Here is a 22,403-nt window from a genome sequence, read left to right as displayed (position 1 = left end):
GTTATGTTTTGAAATATCTTCTTTCCTATGTGAAAATTAAAAAAATAAGTGAAACCTTGGCACTAAATATAATGGAATTAGCTGAGATTAAATGAATAGCTGAGTAAAGTAACTTCTTGTTCTTTTAGTGAGGAACTGTATCATTATTGATTATTTTAAGAAAATGTTTTTAATAATCCAGGATCACTATATTAATTTAATACCGGAGTTGAAAGATTACCCTGTTTGTAGAATAATTGAAAGATGTGTAGTAGTAATAATAATAATAATGGTGTGGTTTTTCTGGGCACAGCTGGAAGCCAAAGAATAATAGTTATTCTCATTTCATTAGTGCTAGAATTTAGTTGGATGTTTTTGTGGACTTTTAGAACGATTTGAAAGCAGAAATGTACCCCAGTATTAGATGTATTTTAGTCTTAAAGTTTAGTGTAGATCAGCTGACACATTCCTTTTAAGAATTGAATGTCTGTCATATTTCCTTTATTTTATAAGTAGAGAGTGAAATATTCTATAGTAATTCTTTCCCAGCTGATAAAAATTTACAATGGCTGACTCTTCCTCCACTCTATGTATTTCATAACATAAACTAAATTTAGCAAACTTGTTATTTATCCTGTGGTTTCTAGCAGCTGCTTTTGATTCCCTGTCCACATCTTTGAAGTAATGCTCATCACAAAACATCCAGTATTAACTAAAACAGTTTCTTTCTTATATTGCCTAAGTATTAATACAAAATAACCCAAAGTAAAAACCAAAAAAAACGGAGTGCAGCAGGATGTTGGTTCTCATAATGCCATTCCTGGCTGTGTTGTAAAGAATGCATATTTTTCAGATGAACTTGCTGTGGTGAAATTTATTCTATGACTGCATTGTTTATAGCAAAACTTCCTGTTTCTTTCTGAAACCCAAAGAGAATAATTGAACGTGCCCTGTTCCATGGTCATTAGACAAGAATCCAGCACGTGGACAATCTGTAATGAAACCTAAGCTCACAGAGCATTGGCCTATGACAGTAATATTGATTTAACCATTCAGATGCTTGCTTAATTAAATAATCTATGGAACATCGTGGCCAGGACTTGAAATGAAATCTAGACAGTGCTTGCACAGATAAATACAGTTCAGTTTTCCCTTAACTGAATGATGTAATTTACTGAGGCAAAAAGGAAGATTAAATTTCAGAAAAACCACAAAACCACTTCTTTCCAAGCAGCCTTCACCAGGTAAACCTTGCTGATAGATGAGACTGGTCAGAATTCAGCCAGAGCAGCAGATGAGATGTTTGGCTTGGCAGAATCATCTTCACAAAAAAAAAAAAAAAAAAAAAAAAAAAAAAAAAAAAAAAAAAAAACCACAAAAAAATTGAATCAACCACTTGGAAGTTTCTGTGGTTAATTAAACTGGGAATTGAAAAGAAACTGATTTCTCAGCCTGTGAATTCTACAAGAGAACCATCAAACCTTTTTGGAACCTTCTGCGTAATAACACAAACCCTTTAGACACAATTGAGTCTGAGAAGACTCAAGGGAAGACTCAAGTCAAGAAGCTTCAGTTGTTTTGGTTCCCTTCATCCCTGCTTCAGTTGTTTGTTACAGGATAATTTGTAAATAAATACTACCAGAAGTGTAAGGAGTTTGTACTCACATGGAATACATAAGTGATACCATGATAACCTAGGGTGCAAGATTAATATAGCAGCTGTAAAAACTACACAGTCTGCAGGAAAAAAATATTGTCCTTGCTATCTCTGATAGTCCTGGATTCAGTGTAGCCTCTTGGCAGTTGCCTGTCATAACAAGTTTTCCAGAGGAAAGCACAGGCTCTAGTAATCAATCAGCTGATGGGCTATTTGCAACTTCTTACCCCTGGACAGAAAACAGAATGCTGTTTTCTTTGGTGGCATCATCCTTTGCATTGTTGCACTTCTGACTGACCCAGAACTTATTACCTGCATGGGTGCTGGTCAGTTTGATTAGCAATCAGCTCTGAAAAAGTTGTGATAATAGAAAAAAAATATTGTTGTTAACGTTAATCTGATAAATACTCCGTATCTGTAGGCACAAGTAAGCTGAACACACTCCATTGAACAGGGGAATGGGACTCACTTGGTGCTGTGTGATTGCAGGTGATACAGCTTTGCCATGGAGTCCTTCATGAGTTGTTCTGGTTTAGGATGCTAGTCTCACTTATTTGTCCCAGTAACGTTTGCTAAAGCTAAATAAGGATATCTTCTTCATCTGGGTTTAAAATGAAATGTTAGACAAACGTTAGTTTGACTTTAAGAGCAGAATAAATTGGATTGTGGGTAGGCAGTTCAATTAACAGTGACAAAGCTGCTGTCATTTCGAGGCATCCTGAGCATGTTGCAGAGCAGTTCTATGTGCAGGGTTTCTCTCCCACCTCAAGTTCCTACATGAGTGTAAACAAATCTGAGATACTGCTCTGGTTCTTGGTCCTTCCAGCTCTTGTGTTTCCAGCACGTGCTTGGCTGTATCCATGTTTCTGTCTGGCTTAAGGTGTTATTTAGATACTTTAGCAAACAGAGCTGGGTTGATTTCCATGTGCCTGCAGGAATTAGGAGGAGGAGAGTAACTCAAAGTATCTCTATTTCCCTTCCTCTCACAGTGCCTTCGAAGTTTGGTTTTTTTTAGAGGGGCTGGGAGGATGTGGAGGTTTGTGATGTCCCATTGCTGTATTTGGATTGCTTCTGTGGACTTGAAACCTCATAGGTTTGAAATCCACTTGAATTGTAATTGATTTGGAAAAAACCTTGCTCTATCAACAAAAAAAAAAAAAAGAAAAAAAAAGAAAAAAAGACTAAGTTTATTTTTCTGGCAGCTGAAGCCAGAAGCTGTTGAGCAGCCAAAGGGTGTTCACAAGAATCATAACTTACATCCTTACATCTACAGAATTCACCCATAAAACTCAGCTTCTCTATGTTTGTAGCTTTATTAATCATAAAAAAGTGTATCTTTGTATACATATACATGCATACTGTAACATGTTTAGTTTCTGTGTGGTGTACACAGTTTGCTAAAATGAGGTTCTTATTTCTAACAGCAATTTCTGCATGTTACCACTCAGCAGACAAGGACTTGATTTAATACTTTTGACTCAGCAGATACTTCTAGTGACCTCAGTTGTGTTTCTTACCAGTTATGCAGTTAGAATTTATATTAACAATGTTTGGAAGAGCACCACAGATAGAATCTTTCTTAAAAAATGTCAACTCAGATAATTTAGGAACATAATGGTCAATTTGTACATTGCTTTGCACTTGGAAAGAAATTTGCCCTCTCTTCCCAACCCCACCATCAACAAATTAGAGGATGATTTATGCCAGCAATTGAGCCTGTGCAACTGCATTTCTTGCATTGCAGAGAATCTGCTCAGTGAGATCAGCACAACACCCCAAACATTTGTTTATAACAATCTTATTACAAGATTGTCTCCTGCTTGTGTGCTGTCTCAAGCGTGTGTGTGTGTTAAAACATTGCAATCACAAATATAGGATTAAATACATCATTCTGGGAAATGGACATAAGTAATAATTCACAGCTCTCCTGTTTCCTGCCATTCACATTCTCTTCCTCTCTCTGCACTCCCCTGCAAAAAGAGGAAAAAGAACTTGTAAAAATCCCAAACCATAAAATGGCAGATTCACAACATTCACAGATATTTCCTGAGTCAGGGGAAAAACTGCCAACAAAATGATTGTGCTTCAAAAAGTTGCGATTTTTTAGCTTGGACTGGAAAATTGGTGATCCTGCTGTGCTAAGGCATGTGCTGCTCTATGAGTCACTGATATTTGGGTTTTACCAGAGAGTGAGAACACTCAGTTCAGTTGTACCTGTTTTGTGTGGGAAATCTGACCCCTCTTTGGATAGTAAATGAGCATATTCTTCCTAAAATGAAGTTTAATATTTTTTTGTTAGTCTCCCAAATGCTAAATTTGTTCTGGAAGTTTCTTCATATACTCAATGCCTCAAAGCACATTTTGTGTAAAGAAAAAACCACCAATTTTAAAAGCAATGTTCAGTATGTTGCATCATTGTCTTCCTGAATCTACTGTAAAATGGCTGTTGTGACATCCTTATTTCCCTTCTAGTCTGGTGTAAAGGCCAGATTTCAGATAATTTTCTATATAAGCAACAAACTTGTATTTTAATGTCCTTTTATACATTTAAGGTCCTCTTTAGACCAGAATTTAAAGTTAAGATGAGAACAGTTGTACAGAGGAAATCATATTTCCATCTTAATAACTCTGGCAATAATTTCTCCTGCCCTGTTCATCCCCTGCCTCGTGCATTTGCACACACATCCCCAAGCTGAACTCATGCTTTTGCAGGGTACAAAAACTTGTGTTGGGTAAAGGTCACCTTGTCCTCTTAACTCCTGTGTTGTTGAACAGAGGCCCCAAGTTCAGCTCTCAGGACAAGGAGATGCTATCTTTTAAGCAGAGGCATTTCTTTGTCAGTAGAGATCAGATTCAGCTGACTTTCAAACAGTAGTATAATACTAGTTCAGCAATTCACTGGAGGTCTTTTCAATGCATTTCCCCATATGCAATTCAAAGGGATTAACTGTTTTAATTAGCCAAAACAATCTGTGTGTGTAAAATTTTGCCTTGGTGTATGCCTACATATGCTGTTCTGTATTATTAATAAAAAAATACATTACAGCGAGTTAAAATAGGGCATGAATTACAGCATTCTTAGGTTTGAGTTTTGCCATTTGTTCTGCATGTGCATCATAGGCATCTGCAGTTTTCTCACCTTAGTTTAGGTGAGTGAAGTTAGAAAGGGTGGAATTCATGGATCAAGCTAGCTGCCTTTGGGAAAATTCAGAATTGTTTAGTAAACTTGAAGCTCTGAAATGATGTTTGCTTCTGCATAGTTCTTGCTAAGGACCTGGTACTGCAGTTCTTTCCCATTCCTCAGTGCTGAGGTTACCACAGTAAAAGCAGTTTTTAATGCTATTGATTATTGCCTCGTGGGATCTCAGCAGGGCAACTCGGTGGCATCACCTTGCACTTCCCAGATCCTCTGGAACTTGCACATCCTATTCCAGAGAGACACTTTGGCTGGAAAGCTGCACTGAAATGTGCAAAGTGTGCGTGTGAGGCTACTGTGGTTCCAAAGTGCTTTCAATGTTTTTATGTGACAATCCATATCAACACCTTCTAGAGGTTTTCAAAGTGTATTAAGTGGACAACATCTAAATAGATTGTGGTGGTGTCAGTTTTGTGTAGTGCTGGAAGGTGCATTGCAAACCTTTCCTATCACATTTGTACTCTGAAGTGTCAGTAGTATACAGGGAGTGAACAAGCTGACCTGTCATAAAAGCTTGAGATTATTCTATTTGATAAGTTTATGATCTTCATGTCATTTTCTGTCTTTGATCCTTATCATTTTAGTTGATAGGCTCCTTACTGTGCATTGCTACAGTGTATTACCCCCATTTTGAAATAATTAAGATAATGGCTTTGATGCTGGTTGAATTTTTTCCAGTGTAGGTTGAGCTGCAGTGGTGTGGCTCTGTGCACACAGGCAAACCACAAAGCAGATCTGTTCACCTGTGCTTTTAGCTCAGTACACCAGATTGCAGCCAGGCTGCAGAGTTGACTTCTGGCAGCAGGCAGCTTAGTTTATTTTAACTTTGCTACATGTGTTAGAATTTATTTGGTACATGCATTTATATACTCTGACTAGTAAATAAAATTAATTGATGCTGAATGTTTTTTGGCCTTTGATTGTTAATAAAGCAGTTAAGCGTGTATTTGGCTGCAAGTAAGACAAACAGGGACCAAGTCACATAAGGAGAAAGGGATCTGTCCCAATTGAGTAATTGGCATAAGATTACTAAAGTAAACTCCAAATAATTTTTCCTAAAATAAGAAATTTAACATGGTCTCTGAATCTTTGCTGGGCAGTTAGTAGAAAAACAGCAGGATTGGTGAACTTGGCATCATTTCAATGCAAAATTTTGCGTAGGACAAACTGTTTTTGACATAATGAAGTACTAGAGTGCAAGTTTTGGAATGAGAGTTCATTCTCTTTCAAAGGGTGAATGAATTGTTAAAGCACAACTCTAACTTCAGTTTCTGCTCACATTTTATTTCCTTTGAGTTTCAAATAATGCCTGCCAGCTTCCACCCCCAGAACAGCACAGCAACACATCTAAGGCCTCGTGTTTCTTTTAACTTTTCTATTAGTACCTCAGTTTAAATTGATTTTTCTCCCTATGACATGAGGATAAGCCTAATTTTTCTCTGCTCAACATGATTCAGAACTGGCATTCCAGATTCTGAAGCCTAGGATGAAAAAATAGGAGAAGAAGGGTGGCACATTTGTTCTGCATGTGTATCGTTCATGTGTGCTGTAATTCAGTTGCATGTTGATGGAGCAAATGATAATGCTGCACTCAGTAGTAGGGAGAATTTTTTTTGAATCATATTGGTAGGTCCTTTTGATCTTTCATAATTGACTTTGGTTCCTAATGTTGATTTTGGCTAGATGTTTATCTTTAAATTAAATGTCAATATTAGAAGCAGAGCTGACATCTTATAATAATGCTATTGTTGTGGCAAAATTAGGTTTATAAAAGTTCAAGAGGAAACCTTAAAGTTTGAAGGCTAGATCATGGCAAGTAATATCTGTGTTTGATAAAAGAAGATAAGGTTAATACTAGTAAAGTTGTTTTTTAAAGCTTCATTTGTTTTTTGGCTGCCACATCTGTTGCCTTTAAATGAGTTGCAGTTCTTCACTGAAGTAGCACAAAATCAGTCACCCTTTTCTTCTGCAAGCTTTAACATAATTTTTTAAGCAGAAGTTGAGACTTTCATGAGAATGCCTGGTTTTGTCCTGATTTACCCCATGCAACATTGAAACACATCCAGTGTCAGCCAGATGTGGCTTACAGGAGGTGTAATTTCATGGAAGTGAGTGGGAAGCAGAGAGATGTTCCATAGTCCACTGCCACTCAATGGGAAACTTGGAGTGTGAGGTCAGCCTTGATCAAACATCAGGTAACCCATAAATGTTTTAAATTACACATAAATGTACATCAAATGAAAATAATTCATAGCTGTGAGTACCTATTTTCTTGTTACAGGCATGATGCAGTTATTCATTTAATATTTATTATATTATAATTTATTTAATATTCATTTCACTGTTGAGCAAGTATTTTGCTCTTGATCGACTTCCATTTATTTGAGGGAAATATGCAATATTTTATCATCATAACTATCTTTTGTTTAATACCTTTTCTTCTAATACTGAGCTGTCAAACTCTTCTCTCATTACTTGCTGAAATGCCGCAAACTGTGCTCAGCTTTGCACTTTTTTCTAAATGTAGAGGGATTTTAAGAGCAAAAGGACACTGATTAAACAAAGCAATACCTTACTTAATGTGTATAAACCCCACAAGTATTCAATTTTAACTACAATGATTGAGAAAGTATTAAACCTTTTTCTAGGATCTGGGACATCATGCCTGATGTGCTGCTGACTGCAGTTTTCAGTTACCTTCCTAATTTTAACATGTTCCAATAATAAGGGTGAATTTGTCTAGTTTGGGCTTGATGCCATGTACATCCCTTGGCTAACCTGAGGAACAAATTGTTTTCAGAAAACAAGGAAACAAATAAATAGCAGAGTGATGATGAACAGTGATGATCACAGTTAATTTTTCTAAACTGTTGGTTATCAGTCTGGGATCAAAGCTGGTTTAATGTATTTGTTAATTCAGCTGCTTTTATTGAACAAGTTCATAAACTATGGAGTGATGCTGTTAGTTTAATTGGCTGGTTATTGCATATTTTAATTTACCCCATCACTTGAGGTCACAAATATGTTCAGGGGCTGCTTCTCCTATAAGAGAAGAAAAGCCAACAGTTGCAATAGGTGCACTCTCTAGTTCTGTACTCTCATTTCTGTATGAACCTGTGAAACTGATTATTGTATCATTCTGGGAGTTGTGTGTATATATATATATATACACATGCATGTATTTTAGTGTAGATGTGGGTGTGAATATTAGTTAAAATACATGAAAACATTTGCATTTAAATATATATATTGGTGTGCTTTAAGTGTACTGAACACACACACACACTTTTTTGGCCAATCTCTTAAGAGACCACTTTATAGCTATAGAGCCAAGGTAAGCAAAATCAGATTACATCCTATGACCTTCAAAAGAGGTTTCACCATTTTCTACGTTTGTTCATCAAATATTATTATTGCAGAAAAAGAGAGGGGGGAAAAAATAGAGCAAGTAAATAAATAAAACACCCTGTTGTAAAACCAGGTAAGATGTTTCTGTTCAAACTTATGATACATTTTCTACCATGTTCTACCTATACAATAAATAATTTCTTGTTTAATTATATTTTAATTTTTCAAGGATTTAACTTTTTAGTTAAAATTGGTTATCTTAATTTTCCCTATGCATTTTTTTGATCTCAGGTGACATAAATGTTAACATTCAGTATTGTCACATTGCATGTACGTTTTTGTGATGATTTGCAACATCCAGGAAATTTTCTTGGGAGAACTGCTCTAAGGACATAAGTCAGCCATACTTTACAGATCTCTGCATAATATTCTTCTTATAACTTTAGAAACCAAATCAGGATGCAGAAGAAAAGAGGATTCTGGATGTGACAGGCAAGGAGCAGGACCCTGATGGGCTTTGGTCATGTCTAAGTACAGGGGACTGAATATTTTAGGCATGGTGAAATCATGTGTAACCACAGGTCATGCACTTCTTTGATACAGTTAGATCAGTCTCTGCTACCTACTCTGTAGCCTATGGAAAAGTCTTTTTCAGGACTTTATTAATTGGGTGATAAAAAAGAAAAAGTATTCATTTGCCTTCTCAAGGCACAGGTATTTCTGGATGAGATTTTAGATGCTTATCACCTGTTAAACTAAATGGATTTTAATCATCTGGAACACTGGTTTGCTCTCTAGTGGTACATTTTTCTAAATTCAGCTGTTCTTAAATTTTGCCTATTTCAAATAAATAAAAAGATAAAAATGGAAGGGAAAAAACTAATATTTTTCAATATTAATTAACCAAGGCAAATTCAGGGAAGGGCAACAGAGCTGAGAAAGGATCTGGAGCACAAGTCGAGAGGGAGCTGGGGATGTTTGGCCTGAGGAAAAGGAGGCTCGGATGGGACTTTGCCACTCTACAACTGCATGGAAGGTGGTTGTAGCCAGGTGGGCATCAGTCCCTTCCCTCAGGCAATGAGTGACAGGATGAGAGGACACAGCCTCAAGGGGAGGTTCAGGTTGGATATCAGGAGGAATTTCTTCACAGAAAGGGTGATCAGACTCTGGAATGGGCTGCCCAGGGAGGTGCTGGTGTCACCATCCCTGGAGGTGTTCCAGAAGAAGCTGGACATGGCACCCAGTGCTGTGGTCTAATTGGCAGAGTTGTGTTCACCCATAGGCTGAACTCAGCCATCTCAGAGGTCTTCTCCAACCCAAATGATTCTGTGGCTCTGTGATTCTGTAATTTAAATTCACCTTTCAATCTATGTATCCTTAGCAAGCTTACCATACCATCCATTTATTCTTAGGGAAGCTGTAAACTGAATGCTGCATATAGGAAATAAAAAGTTATTGTAATAAGCCCGTGACATAACAAACTCTTTCATTTTGTTATTTTTTTATTAGACAATATTTTTTCCATAGATGGAAAAAGGGATAAAGATGGAATGTATGTGTGTGTGTCTTGACCAGAAGTGTAAATACAATCACATTTGTGGCTTTACTGCTTTGTAATTACTTTTGGTACAGAATGCTTATGCTGTTAATACTTTGCTTGAAAAGTAGGTTAAAAGTCATGTGTTTGAAATGATTATCTACTTAGTCTAGTGACTCCTAATAATGTGCCTGTGTGCCTGTCAGAATGCTGAGCTGGGGAAGAAACACAGCAGTCACATTGCATTTTTCTGTAAATCTTTTATGAAGTAGGAGAGAGTGGTTTAAGAGTGTAAATGCTTTATCAATCAGTATTGTGCTGCTGTCATGCCCCAAAAGCTTTAAATCTAATTATGAATTAATTCAAGACTTGGTCTGAAGTTGTGTGGATTTTATTAGAAAGGTCTTGTATGGAAAGCTCCTCCCTGTCTGAGCTGTCCTGAGGTTTCATAATCTTAGTACCATGTGAATATGGAGGACCTTCCATGTTCCCTTGTCTTTAGGAATGTGGAATGTGTTTTAATTTCATTTTTCCTAATGTCAGAGCCCACAGTTTGTCAGAGATCCAGAAACTGTTGTCTTTATGCCTAGAACTCATACTTGCTCTTTAGAATGACTGGTACAGTAAACTTCTGCTGATAATTAAAACATTTGGGGATTTTGGGGGGCAGAGGGAGGGAACTGTAGTTCCTGTAAAAGCTCTTGCTGTCAGCATTAAAATGGATCAAAATTAATGAACCTGTGTGGGATGTGTGACTGCTGAGTTATTGGGTCTCTCTATTTGTGAATCACAATTTTTTTTAGAAATGAGGTGCAGACTTAACCAAACAAGTACAATGTGAATGAATTGCTTGACATTTAGGGAAAATGTACTGTACAAAGCCAAGTGTTCATACAGTGTTTGGTTTTATTTTGGTGTGAAAGTGTTATACTGTATTAACCAAGGTATTCTGATTAAAACCCAAGTACTCCCATTTTATATAATTTTAACTTGAATTCTGGATTGTGGGTTAGCATCTGCCTAAAGAAACTGTACATTCTGAACTGAGATTGTGAAATAAAGCTCATGAACTTGTAGCATTCCTGGCATTTAAGAACATTTTTATCAGATTTCATCCATTTAGGAGAAATATTGGATTTTTTTTTTTAGGGAACTGAAATGATGAGTAGTAATGTGACAGGAATAGAAGGCAGATATTTCATGTTGTCATATGAAAATGGACATAATTTTTTTCTCGTGTTCCTAATTAAGATAATAGAGTGATTTTTGCTTGGAAGAATGCTTGGTCAGAGGAACAAATAAAAGAAATTTGGTGGGTGGTGCGGCATTGGAGAGAATTACATCTGGCAATTGGAAAGCAAGGACATTCTGTCATCTGAAAACTTAATTTGTCAAAGAATGTATGGAATTCTAGAAATGAAAATATTTAGTGACATCTTCAGTTTTGGCTTTGAATAATAATAAACTATTTGTGATTGAATAAGTTCTGGCAAGAAGGTTATAGCCACTTGCACAATATCATGAGCAACTGCAAGTTTATCTGCACTGCTGTTCTCTCTCTTTTTTTTTTTTTTTTTTTTTTTTTTTTTTTGTAACCTTAGTGGTTCCTAAGTGTGAGGGATTTTTTTGCGAAATCTGAACCAATTTGCTGGTGAAGAAATTTCTTTAAATTCCAAATTCACTAGGTCAGGCTGGAGATGACATTACAGATAATTTCAGCTGTAATGATAGTGAGAATTCTAGAAGAAATTGAATGATAATAATATGAGGAGGACAACCAAACATTCTTTTGTGAAATGAATGATTTCTATATTTGGAGAGATTATAAATCAGCTAACACTTTTATGTGGAAGGATCCTGTTCTGTCATCCACTTTACTATCTAAAATGGGCCACAGGGAGTATTTAATGTGGAACAATGTCCTGTGAAACTGCTGCCTTAGGAGAGCTTTAGTTTAGGTACATTGGTGCATGACTTCCCAGGGTGAGTTTTAATAAACTGAATTAATCTAGAACCTTTAGGGATTTGAGGCAGCCATCGGAGTGTGCTCCTGTTACTTGATTTTGTTACCAGTTTCAAATAATGCAGTACTTTTCTGAAGCTCTGAGAAACATTAACTTTTGGTAAAAATGGTAACATTTTGGTTTGAGTTTTCTTCCTGCTTATTAATTGAAGTGTTTCTGTTTTCAAGGGAACTAAAGAAATTGAAGGTGAAGAAGAGTCTGGTTTAATTCAGCCTGCAGAAGTATTTGCTCCTAAAAGTCTGGTGCTGGTGTCCAGACTAGATTATCCAGAAATTTTCAGGGTAAAGAACTTACAATTGCTATTTACAATATATCAGCAGAAGAATCTGGTTTAAATGAGTAACAATGACAGTACTTTTGATTTTAAATGTCTCACTGAAGATTGATCTGGGAATTTAAAAGTAGCTTTAGATTGAACTAGCTAAAGTTCAATATCTGTGACAGTAAATAGCCCCTGTAGGTTAAAGTAGTGCCTTTTTACCCTCCCAGCACTTTTAAAATTACACTGGAGTGGATTTCTCTGGGCTCAGAGTACTCTCTAATGAAAGAAGTTATTAGGAAAAAAACAGACAATATTTGACTAACTATATAATGGTAAATTAACAGTGAAAATCTAATTCTCCTCCATATATAAAGTAAAATGTCCAAGACTCTTCCAGACCAAATTAAGATACATGACCAAGATTTAGGACCTTGGATTACTTTCAGCTGGTGAAATATGACTTATCTGAGATAAATGAAAAGCTTAAATTTCTATGAACCTAATACATATTAACAGAAACAAAGTTCAGTTTACAGATCAAGGAAGGAAATCATTCAGCAGTTGTCTTTAGACATTAAGGATGACTGCTCCATGTGAGATTAAAAGTCCTTGTAGCCCAGAGTTTTGTCTCTCGTAGTGGACCATGGCAAATGCAAAGCAGAGTGTGTAACAATAGCACAGGCTGTAGGAATAATTCTACAAAATGTTTTCCTCATTCAACGTGAATAATAGTCAAGTGACATCCTGAACCAGAGGTGTTGTTTCTGTGGGTTTTTCTAAAATTAGTTTACTTTCTTAGCATTCATATTTTACAACAACCCACAGCACAAAGTTTCACTATTTAACTATGTGTGATATGAAAAGTTACTGTTGGAATTATTTCTAAGAAGAGAACTACTAAAATATTTGCTGATTTATCAAAGTTACAGCAGTTAAAAGGCAAGAGATGCTGTGGAACAATTATTACCTTTTGTCCAAAGGCTTCTTAAAATGTCACATTGATCTGGATTAAATTATTAGTAAAAATACTAAAGCTGTATCTGTGATTTCTCAATCAAAATTTGATCAATTAATAAAATATGTGGAAATATTAATGTACCATTAATATAAAATATATTTACATAGATCAAATAAAGAATGTAAGTTAAAAAACATGGAATTGTTAGTTATTGATGCTGGTCTTAAAATGAGCTTCAGAATCTCATTGATTAATCAGTGTTGTATTCTGGAAACCAGTCAGGTTTAAGTCCTTCAGAGTTCAAAGCACATATATGAAGCTTGTTGATTTTTATAATTTTTAACAGTAACTTATAATAAAGCACTTCTTATATAACAAACAAAGCAAAAAAAACATTATATCTAGAATTTCTCTAAAAAAACCCATACAGCCCTTGCTAGTAGCCAGTAGCCGTTTTCATTTTTAAAAATGAATTATTGCCTCTGTTGCAAATTACTTTGGTTGGAGAGTACCGCACTGTACTAGTAACTATTAAGAACAACTTATTTTTTTAATGATTATATACATAGATCTTTGAATAACTTCACATCTTCCTTCCCTGTATTGGAGTTTGATATATTTTGTCAACCTTTCTAGGCTTGCCTTGGCTTGATCTACACAGTGTATGTGGACAGCCTGAATGTGTCACTGGAGACTCTCATTGCAAATCTGTGTTCATGCCTTGTCCCTGCTTCTGGAGGGTCTCAGGTAAATGGGCAGGGGGGCTAGGGGAGGAAAGGGTATTTTTCCAGTTAATTTAATTTATGAAGAAAACAAAAAATAAATTCTTGAGATATTTTTGAAGAAAAAAAAAGATCATAGTTCAGCTGAGTGCTTTCCCTGTGGCCTGTGAGTGCTTTCCCTGTGGCCTATCTTCTAAAGACAGCAAAAATTCCATTCCAGGATAAGGTCAAAGGGTTAATTTTGTCACCGAGTTGGCTTTTACAGGGCACATTAACAAATTAAGCAGTTTGTATAAGTTTAGTTTTTAAATAATAATGTGTTCAAGTAATATTTTTGCTTGCTACAGAATTTTTTTAAAGGCTTTTTTCCTTTACCATTTTCTAACATAAGCTTCATATCACTTCACTTACATGTTTTTTCCTTGTTGGAGTTCAGGATTTCACTGGTTGTTTCTTCGATAACTAATTTAAATTTTTATTTTCATCATTTGTTTTTTAAATGCTAGAAAAGTAACTCAAATGTGGTTTCCTCAGGGGAATTAAAAAATGCAAGTAGCCCATGCATTCAAAAATTGATATAAAGTTTTCTAGTAAACAGACATCTTTCTGCTTTTCATTTGTGCTTTCTGTGAGCAGAAAATCAGGTTTGCTTCTTGACTTACTTTTTATCAATTATTCCTATACATTTGTAGGGTTTTGGTAAGCCAGTTGAGTCTTCTGTGTTTGGTTTTTGCTTTTATGCTGTGGCCCTGATGGGAAGTGATGGTCCTTACTATGAAACACACCAGAAAACTACACGTGCAAATGGCAACATTTTAAAAAGTCAATTACATATGCAGCTTCCCACTCGATCTATGGGTTTTCAACCCTCTTGAAATCCTACAGCTTCCTAATTCTGTTCTGGTTTTGCCATAGCCCTGGCTGCTGTGGGACTTCCTTAGTGCAGAAGGGTCAGAGTGTCCTGTCAGCTTTGCCAAGCTCTGCCTTGCTGCTCTCCAGGCTGCCACATCTCTGCTTTTTCTATCCTAGGCTTTTGGCTTTGAAGGGGAGTAATCAGATTTTATCCCCTCATCAGAAACCCCCTTTTCCAGTGGTATTTGAGCCTCATATTTTTGATTTTGGTGATCCACCTGAGCTTCTGGCTCTGCTTCTATCCTTTCTTTTTTCTCCCTGTCCATAAATGCAGCTTTTCTCAGTGGCTGTTTGCTCTCCTAGAAGAGGACGAAAAGTCATGCTCTTCTGATTGTTCTTTGTTCTGCTTTCTCTCCTCAATTAAAATGCTCACTCATTTCCAACTTAAGTTTGCTACTGTCAAACTGTCATTTAAATCAGAAATTAAGTGTTTCTCCTTTCTTATGCCTTATGCTTGCAGGGCTGAAGGTGAGTGATAGTGAATTGTATGTATGAGAGTGGGAGCACTCTTGTAGCATTTCTTTCCAGAAAGAGTCAGCTGTGAAAAGGGTTCCTGACCTGCACCCAGGCCTGCTGCTGCAGTGCTGGGGCAGAGCATCTCTGCTACAGCTCAGGGACTTCTTTGGGTTTACTGGGAAGATTTTTAAATACTTGCTGTGCAGCAGGCAGAGCTGGCTGCCTTCCTGCATTCCCCACCTTTGCTGCCATACAGAGTGAAGATTTACCACACAGAAATGCCCCCAGCCCACGGGAGTCTGGTTGGAGGGAGCTGCTTGGCATCACTCAGTGCTTGAGTGCCATGTGGATGTGCCCACAGGACAGCGAGGGCGTGTGGCAATCACTGTCCCCAAATTATATTTCAGATCTGTTTGACTTTAAGTTTCTCTATACAAAATAAATATTTTTTTCAGTATGAATCACTTATCTGTATGATGACAGATTGTTCATTCTATATAAATTAAATTTTAAAAAATTCTTTCTACAGAAATTGTTTTCTTTGGGAGCTGGAGACCGACAGCTGATACAGACTCCTCTACATGATAGCCTTCCTGTTACAGGCACCAGTGTGGCTCTTCTCTTTCAGCAACTGGGTATGTCTAGGCCTGCTCTGAAAAAAAAATTATTTTTCTAAATTATAAAGTAAGATATTTTCTCTTCTAATTCAATTCTAATCATGTGCCAAGAAAGCTGCATGGTAAATATTAATTTCTTTTGAATGAAAGAATGATTGACTGTGCTTTTACACCCTAATAAGACATTCAGAGAACCTTTCTGTGCAGCCTGCCTGTGGCAGGCTTATTTCCAGTATTAGAGAATCATGGAATTGTTTGGGTTGGAAGGGACCTTTAAAGGTCATCTAGTCCAATCCCACCATGTAGTATCTGTGAGTTACTGGGGCAGAAGTGAGTGTGGCCCCTATGTAATCACACAAACATTCCTGTAAAAAGATTCCCTGCTCCACTCCCCTTGGATACTGTACAAACTCCAAAGAAAGCCAGGGAGGTTTGTAATAGAGCTGGTGTGACCAAAAAGTTCCTATAGTTCTGTTGTTATCTGTTTGTCCCAATCTTTCAAGAAGATTCTCTAATACAATCCTCACCAAATGTTTTCTTGTTCATTACAATTACAGCATTGCATGTCTGTTACCTGGGTACCTCAGAACTGATCTTGTCTGCCATTAAATCATGGCACTTTTAGTCTTTGTTCCATTGGTTTGTGAAGTGACTTTGAATCATAAACTTGTAGCAGCACTGGATAAGGGCACAATTAATCATCTTTTCTGATCCTGTGAATCTCAGTTTTACTCTTGAGCTACCAAATGGCCTCAGGAGATGTGTTGTCATCCATTCTTCTCTCAAGCAGGCAGTAAGAATGAATGAAACCAGAAAAATAACAGTGAACAACACTAAGCTTATGTCACAGAAAGCAGTATCAGATCTGATGAGCTCAATGCCATCTCCTACTAGGATGATTTAATTGTATCCTTCCAAAAAGAATATTATTCCAAAAAGAAGATTTTATTTTTTTTTATAGTAGTTTAAAGATAAGAAAAATTGTGGCTACCACAGTATATAGGTGCTACTTAACTTCATCACAGTCCTGATGTTTTACTTAGCTTATTATGTCAAGATTCATTAGGATTGCTTGCTCTGATCAGATTGCAGGCAATGTTTTGAATGTGGACAGACATAACAATTTTTCCCCTTTTCTGAAGACATAAAATGTGGTGTGAGATACCATAAGTGCAGCAGGTTACACCATATGGTATGTTGTTCTCTAAGTGTAGTGTATGTGGTAACTGATGTGAGGCGTTTTTTTTAGTCAGTTCTAGTGAAGGTTGCTATAAATTCACAGTTCAGAAAATGTCAAAGAAAGTGAGGCTTTCAATTAGTTTTTACGGAACTACCTTGTCTTCTGGCACCTGGCTTTTCTATGCAAATTGGGATTGGAGTGTTTTGTCACAGGATCTGGCTGAGGAAAGTAGTGAGGACAAATCTGAAAAGTGACTGTATGCATCAGATTTATAGAGGGAAGCCATGGAGATGGAGTGGGAATGTAAATATATGGAAGAGAAAACTGAGGCAAATCTTTTTTTCTTGTCTTACTGAGAGAATATTTTGCAGGGCAAGTTTTTAAAATTCCTTTTGTTGTGTATAGAAAGGAATAACAAAACTTTCGTATGAGAATTTAGCATTTCTTTCCAACACACATGGTTTAATTTAATATTGTTAACCACATGTTATAAGAGGGTTAATATATACAGAGGGGTGGCATATAAATTCCTAAATCTACTGTAGCAGAGTACTGAAGAGTTTGGAGTTTAACCAGGACTAGATTGTTGTGCTAGCAGTCAAAAATCCTTTACCTTTATATTTTGAATTTGTGTCATTTCTTATTAGCTCCTGTACATTTTTCAGTACCTCTACCCCCAATTTACTCTTTGTCTACCATCTCATCCTTATTTTCCCATAGTCCATTAGCCTTTCTGCTGTCTGCTTTCTGTGCTTTTGCTGCTCTTCTGCCTTATTTTCTCCTTCCAGTAAATGTTTGGAGGTTCCATCTTTCTTGCTTTGTGGTGCCTTGTAAGAAATGTGAGTCAGTGTTCACCAGATGTCCTTTCCAGGGCACATAAGGATAAGATGATCAGCAGGAGGAGGGGGAGAGAAAGGGAGATAAGGAAGGAAAACTCAGTGCTCAGTTTTCTAGTTAGTGATGCTTCAACTGGCATGAAGAAGGGAGAGTCTGAAGAAAGTGCATGGCTATAAAACTTGGCAAATCTTGTCATGAGAAGTTTATAGGCTTACATCCTGTTTCCCTGAAGGGGATCATGCAAGCTCATGGACAAAAAGAAGAGTTGTCTCCCTCCTTTTCTGTTGCAGCAGGACTTTGTCTTTTACAAGACTATAAGAGCAATCAGGAATAGTTTTCTAATGGCCTTCCATGGGCCTTCTTGTTGTGTCTCCCTATTTTTTGGTGTGGCAAGAGTGGCTCAGCTGCCTGGGAATGGGCCTGGTATTAGTTAAGGAATGTGCAAATAAGTTGGCAGGTAGATTCTTTTTTAAAGCAAATACTTGAACACTTTATAAGAGGCTCCTTTTCCCACCTCCTAGTTTTGACCACTGATTTTTTTTTTGTTTGTTTTGTTTTGTTTTTTGGTTTTTTTGTGTTTTGGGGGGGTTGTTTGAGGTTTTTTCCCATATGTGCCTCAGTTGCCAGTTAATGTATCTAAGTGTCTGGGGATACAGCACAAGGGTGGAATTGTCTTGTGTCTCAAAGGACACAGATTAGAAAATGTTTGTGTTTTCATAGTGTACCTCACTTTCCAGAACAGCACAAAATTCCATTCCCATGTAGGTGATGGGCTGTCATCATGTTCTTAGTGCCAAGGCTTGTTAATTCCAAGTTGCTGTCTGGATTTACTAAAAACAGAGTTGTTAATACAGCTACACGTGCCTGTTTGCAATGGTTGTTAACTGTAAAAGGAGGACCAGGAAATAAAAACAGACTGTTTTAAATAAATTCTCATTTATTCTCACCTTTCATGCAGTCTCATGAAGAGTTAAATGCAGTGAATCCAGGAGACTGTGGTAGAACCCACTGGCTCATCCCTTTGAGAAAGTTTATTTTCCTAAGATAAGGCCTAATTCTTTCTGCTGGAGATCACAGCTGAACTTGTCAGAAGTTCTTGTGCTTCTTGGAACAATATTCACACTTGCTTTGTTTCTCTTGCCTGGTTGGAACAGGAGCTTGATGTGTATTTGTCTCTCTCCAACCTGGGCTGAAGCTTTCTGCTGCTGTTCAGTCTTTCAGGGGCAGCTGTTGTCCCATCCAGACTCATGTTCAGGACACAAATATTGACCAGAGCATTTGTCCAATACCAACACATTCAGTTATTTTTCTGCTGGCACAAGGCACTTCATCCTATCTCAATTATTAACAGAAAATTGAAGAGTAGCTAGAAAAGTATTTGTGAAGCGCATAAATCAGCTTTTTAAAAATAGCTTTCTTGGAGGAAGGTGGGCAGCAAGACAACGTGTATCACTATGAATAGATACAAAAGTAATTTCAACATTTATTTTGAGAACTATTGTGCAATAGTAGCCTCATCATGCTTTTTCTGCTTGGCAGGATAACACCATGTCAGCAGATGACCCTCCCTGCATTACCAAGTGCACAGCATATCTGGAAACAGACCTTATTTGTGCTTAGGCGTTAAACTACAGTTGGGAAAAATATCCCCAAAGGTTTTAAGCTTAGTAATAAGGAACAGCAGTCTTTGACATTTTAAATAATACCTTATTTTTTATTTTAAGAAACCTAATATATAGGAATAGTGTGACAAAAACCAGGACTGTAGCTGGATCACTAGAAATCACTTAATCAATAAAGGATTAGGTGGAAAAACAGGAATCATAAAGTTACTTTTAAAAATAATGCATGGTAGCAAGAAGACTTTCAGTATTCTTCTATTTCTTGTTCTCTGTTAGTAAGATGGTAGGCATCTATAGAAGCTTCAAAATGCACTAACTTTCTTCAGGCTCAAAGGAGATTTAGGTTATATTTAGGTTATATTTCTCTCCTGTCTCACTGCATTAACTGTACATTCGTAAGTTTCTGCCTTAAGCTCTTTTCTCCAGACTCCAGCCCTACTTGCCTTCTCCATGTGGGTACTCAGCAGTGATGTATTCAGTCCTTTGAGTCTGAGACACACACACCTCCATCTCCCCAAGAAGCAATTTTTTTTTTCCCAAAAGAAGCCAGGACAAAAAATTAGTGACCTAAGGACCAAAACAAAAACCTAAGGTTTAGCCAGCACTTTTCATTTTTGCACATTTCAAGGCCTGGTAGCATGAATCACATTGCTAAGCTGAGCAGAACAATTATGAAAATTTTTTTTCCTGAATAATTTCTCTCTTCTTTCCAAATACTTAATCAAAGACAAAAGAGTTTTCCTTCCTTTCCTTCTTGTTTATTCTCATATCAGGTCTGTTTTCCTATGTCCTTATTTCCCCTGTTCTGCTTTGTTTGCCTGTGCTTGTTTTCTTCTTATCTTAAATTCACCACTCTAAGTATTTTCAGTAAAATCACACTGACTTTGTGTTAAAAAGAAAGTAGTTTTTCAGTGGTAAAAATGGCACTTAGAAGTAAATTCTGCTTTGAATCTTCTGGACAAAGACACAAGGTAAGGGTGCTTTGGAATCCAGGGCTGTGTAGAATAGAGATTAAAAAGGTGGAATGACACAAGCATGAATGGTCATGGTAGGTGGAGTCAGGCTTGTTGCTTGGCAAGCTTGTCTTTGATTTGTCCAAACTATGATGTAACTGAAAGTGTTAAACATCATTATCCTTCAGCCTTTTTATGTGTCTTAAAATATTTTTTAAGTAGCAATGGTGTGAGTACCATTAGACAGTACATGGATCCTGTAAAAAAGAGGACTCAAAAATAATATAGTACAGTTGAAGACTGCAGTGTCATTAAATATCTGTAATTCCAGATCTCAAAAATGATTGATTGATTAAACTTCTAAAGATTATTACAGTTGCACAAAATATAAATACTAGGGAAGATGTTTGTGGTGATGGGGGAGTTGCTAAGCAGGGAAGTACTTCAGTACAAGCACTTTTAAATGCTGCACTCCAGCATTGATGTATTTTCTTAATGTGACTATTCAATTCCAAATTTCAACACTGTGACTTGGGACTCAGAAGTTCAGAGTGTTCTCTGTCCTTTTGCTCTGCTTGCATGTTCCTGTCTTTCTTTTGCATCAGAGCAGATACTTCTCTGATACCACAGAGAGCTGCTTGAAATTAAATAATTAAACAACAACAAGCAGGCAAAAAGAAGTGAACTATTTTCCATGGAGTGACACTGACAGAGATGATTTCTGTTGGTTTAAACAGTTGTGGAGCCAAACCCTGTTAATGTTACATGGTGATAAATCCAGTCAAAACATAATGATGGGATTGTATATTAGTTGTCATACCCGTTTAGAATTTTTTGGAGTTGTGTATTCAAGTGCACAAAAGTAAAAGAAATGCTGTATTTTCTCATTTTTCAGATTTGCTAGAAGTTAATGAAGAATGGTGAAGACTTAGGGTTTTTTTTAATATAATGAATATACTGTAATTATTTTATGTTCAAAAATTTGTTTGGACAAGATCTTAATTGCTTCAGCATTATTTTAATTATTTTTAATTGAGATGTACTACTCCAACTCTGTTTGGAAGTGGATATTTGTATGTGCCAAGGGATTTTAAACTGACAAGCTTGCACTTTACAGCTTTGGCTAACTTATGAAAACCACATTTTCAGCATGGTTCTGTAGTTGTGCCAGTATCACACAGCAGATGTTCTGCTCTCAGAAGAAATCTGTGCAAAGGCTGGGAGTTGAGCAGGCTCTGTCCTTGGTTCTTACAAGTGCTGTTTCCTTTGGAGGAGGATGTCATGGCACTGGGCAGCCCCTGGGCACTCCTGGCAGGGCTGGGCTGGAGGCCAGCACAGCTGGGCACAGCTGCACAGCTTTGGCTCAGGCTCTGGGGGAAGAGCTGTGTGAACCATGGCAAAAGGAGGGGCTCCTTGGCCTTTTGGCTTTCCTTAAGCTCAGCCCATGTGCCCAGGGCCAGCCCAAGCCATGGTTCTGGTGCCCTCTGTGAGCCGGGTCCTCACCCCGGGGCTGCTCCCGCTGCCTTGCTCTAACTCACGGCCTGGGCTGGCCCTGCGGTCCCTGGCCACTGTCACTGGCCTCATCCTGAGCTGGCCATGCCAGCCTGGCTCCTGACTGTGCCTCCTCATCTCTGTGCCCTCAGCTGGCTGTCACCAGAGCCACCCTGCCCCTCTCTTCTGGGTGCTCTGGGTGTTGGCCAGGGCACTGCCCCCCTCCCCCTTGCTCCCCTTTGCCCTCTGTTCTGCAGATGCTGATCCCTGGCTGCTGGTGCTTCTTCAATTTTCACTGCTTACCTTCAAAAAGCCTTGAGCTGCTACTTTAGTATTGGTTCTTCACAGTAAGTTTGGTTCTCTTTGATGTTAAAAATCAAACTTTGTAAGTCCTACAAGAGATGAAGTCATGCACCACAACTTCTTGGTATAATTTGATTCCGGGGAAGAGAGCAAGATTTTAAAACTGTATTATTTTCTTGATCTTAAATTGTGAACACTGATCAATTTCTGTGTTTTGCACTAAAACTGGCTTCATCTGTTACCTGTCTTTCTAATGTTTTATTACTTCCCAATACCTGCCTCAGAAATTATGATGTGAGCAGTGGGGCTATAAACAGTCCAGCCTACAGAGTAACATAAACAGTATAAC

The 22,403-nt window shown here is 37.4% G+C and overlaps 1 protein-coding gene across 4 annotated transcripts in view; it reads left to right on the top strand.

The window, feature by feature from the left end:
- SBF2 (SET binding factor 2) overlaps positions 1 to 22,403 on the top strand; it is a 230,214-nt gene that overhangs the window by 98,784 nt on the left and 109,027 nt on the right. For all 4 annotated transcript variants that reach the window (XM_021529471.3, XM_021529473.3, XM_021529472.3 and 1 more), the window contains exons 4-6: positions 11,909 to 12,022; positions 13,598 to 13,708; positions 15,581 to 15,686. In XM_021529471.3, the coding sequence (XP_021385146.2) occupies positions 11,909 to 12,022; positions 13,598 to 13,708; positions 15,581 to 15,686 (331 nt within the window). The remainder of the gene's footprint in view (positions 1 to 11,908; positions 12,023 to 13,597; positions 13,709 to 15,580; positions 15,687 to 22,403) is intronic.

This window comes from Lonchura striata, chromosome 6 (assembly GCF_046129695.1).
Source record: "Lonchura striata isolate bLonStr1 chromosome 6, bLonStr1.mat, whole genome shotgun sequence".
NCBI lineage: Eukaryota > Metazoa > Chordata > Aves > Passeriformes > Estrildidae > Lonchura > Lonchura striata.
Note: the sequence above shows the minus strand (reverse complement) of the source record. Positions and strands in the feature narration are given on the sequence as shown.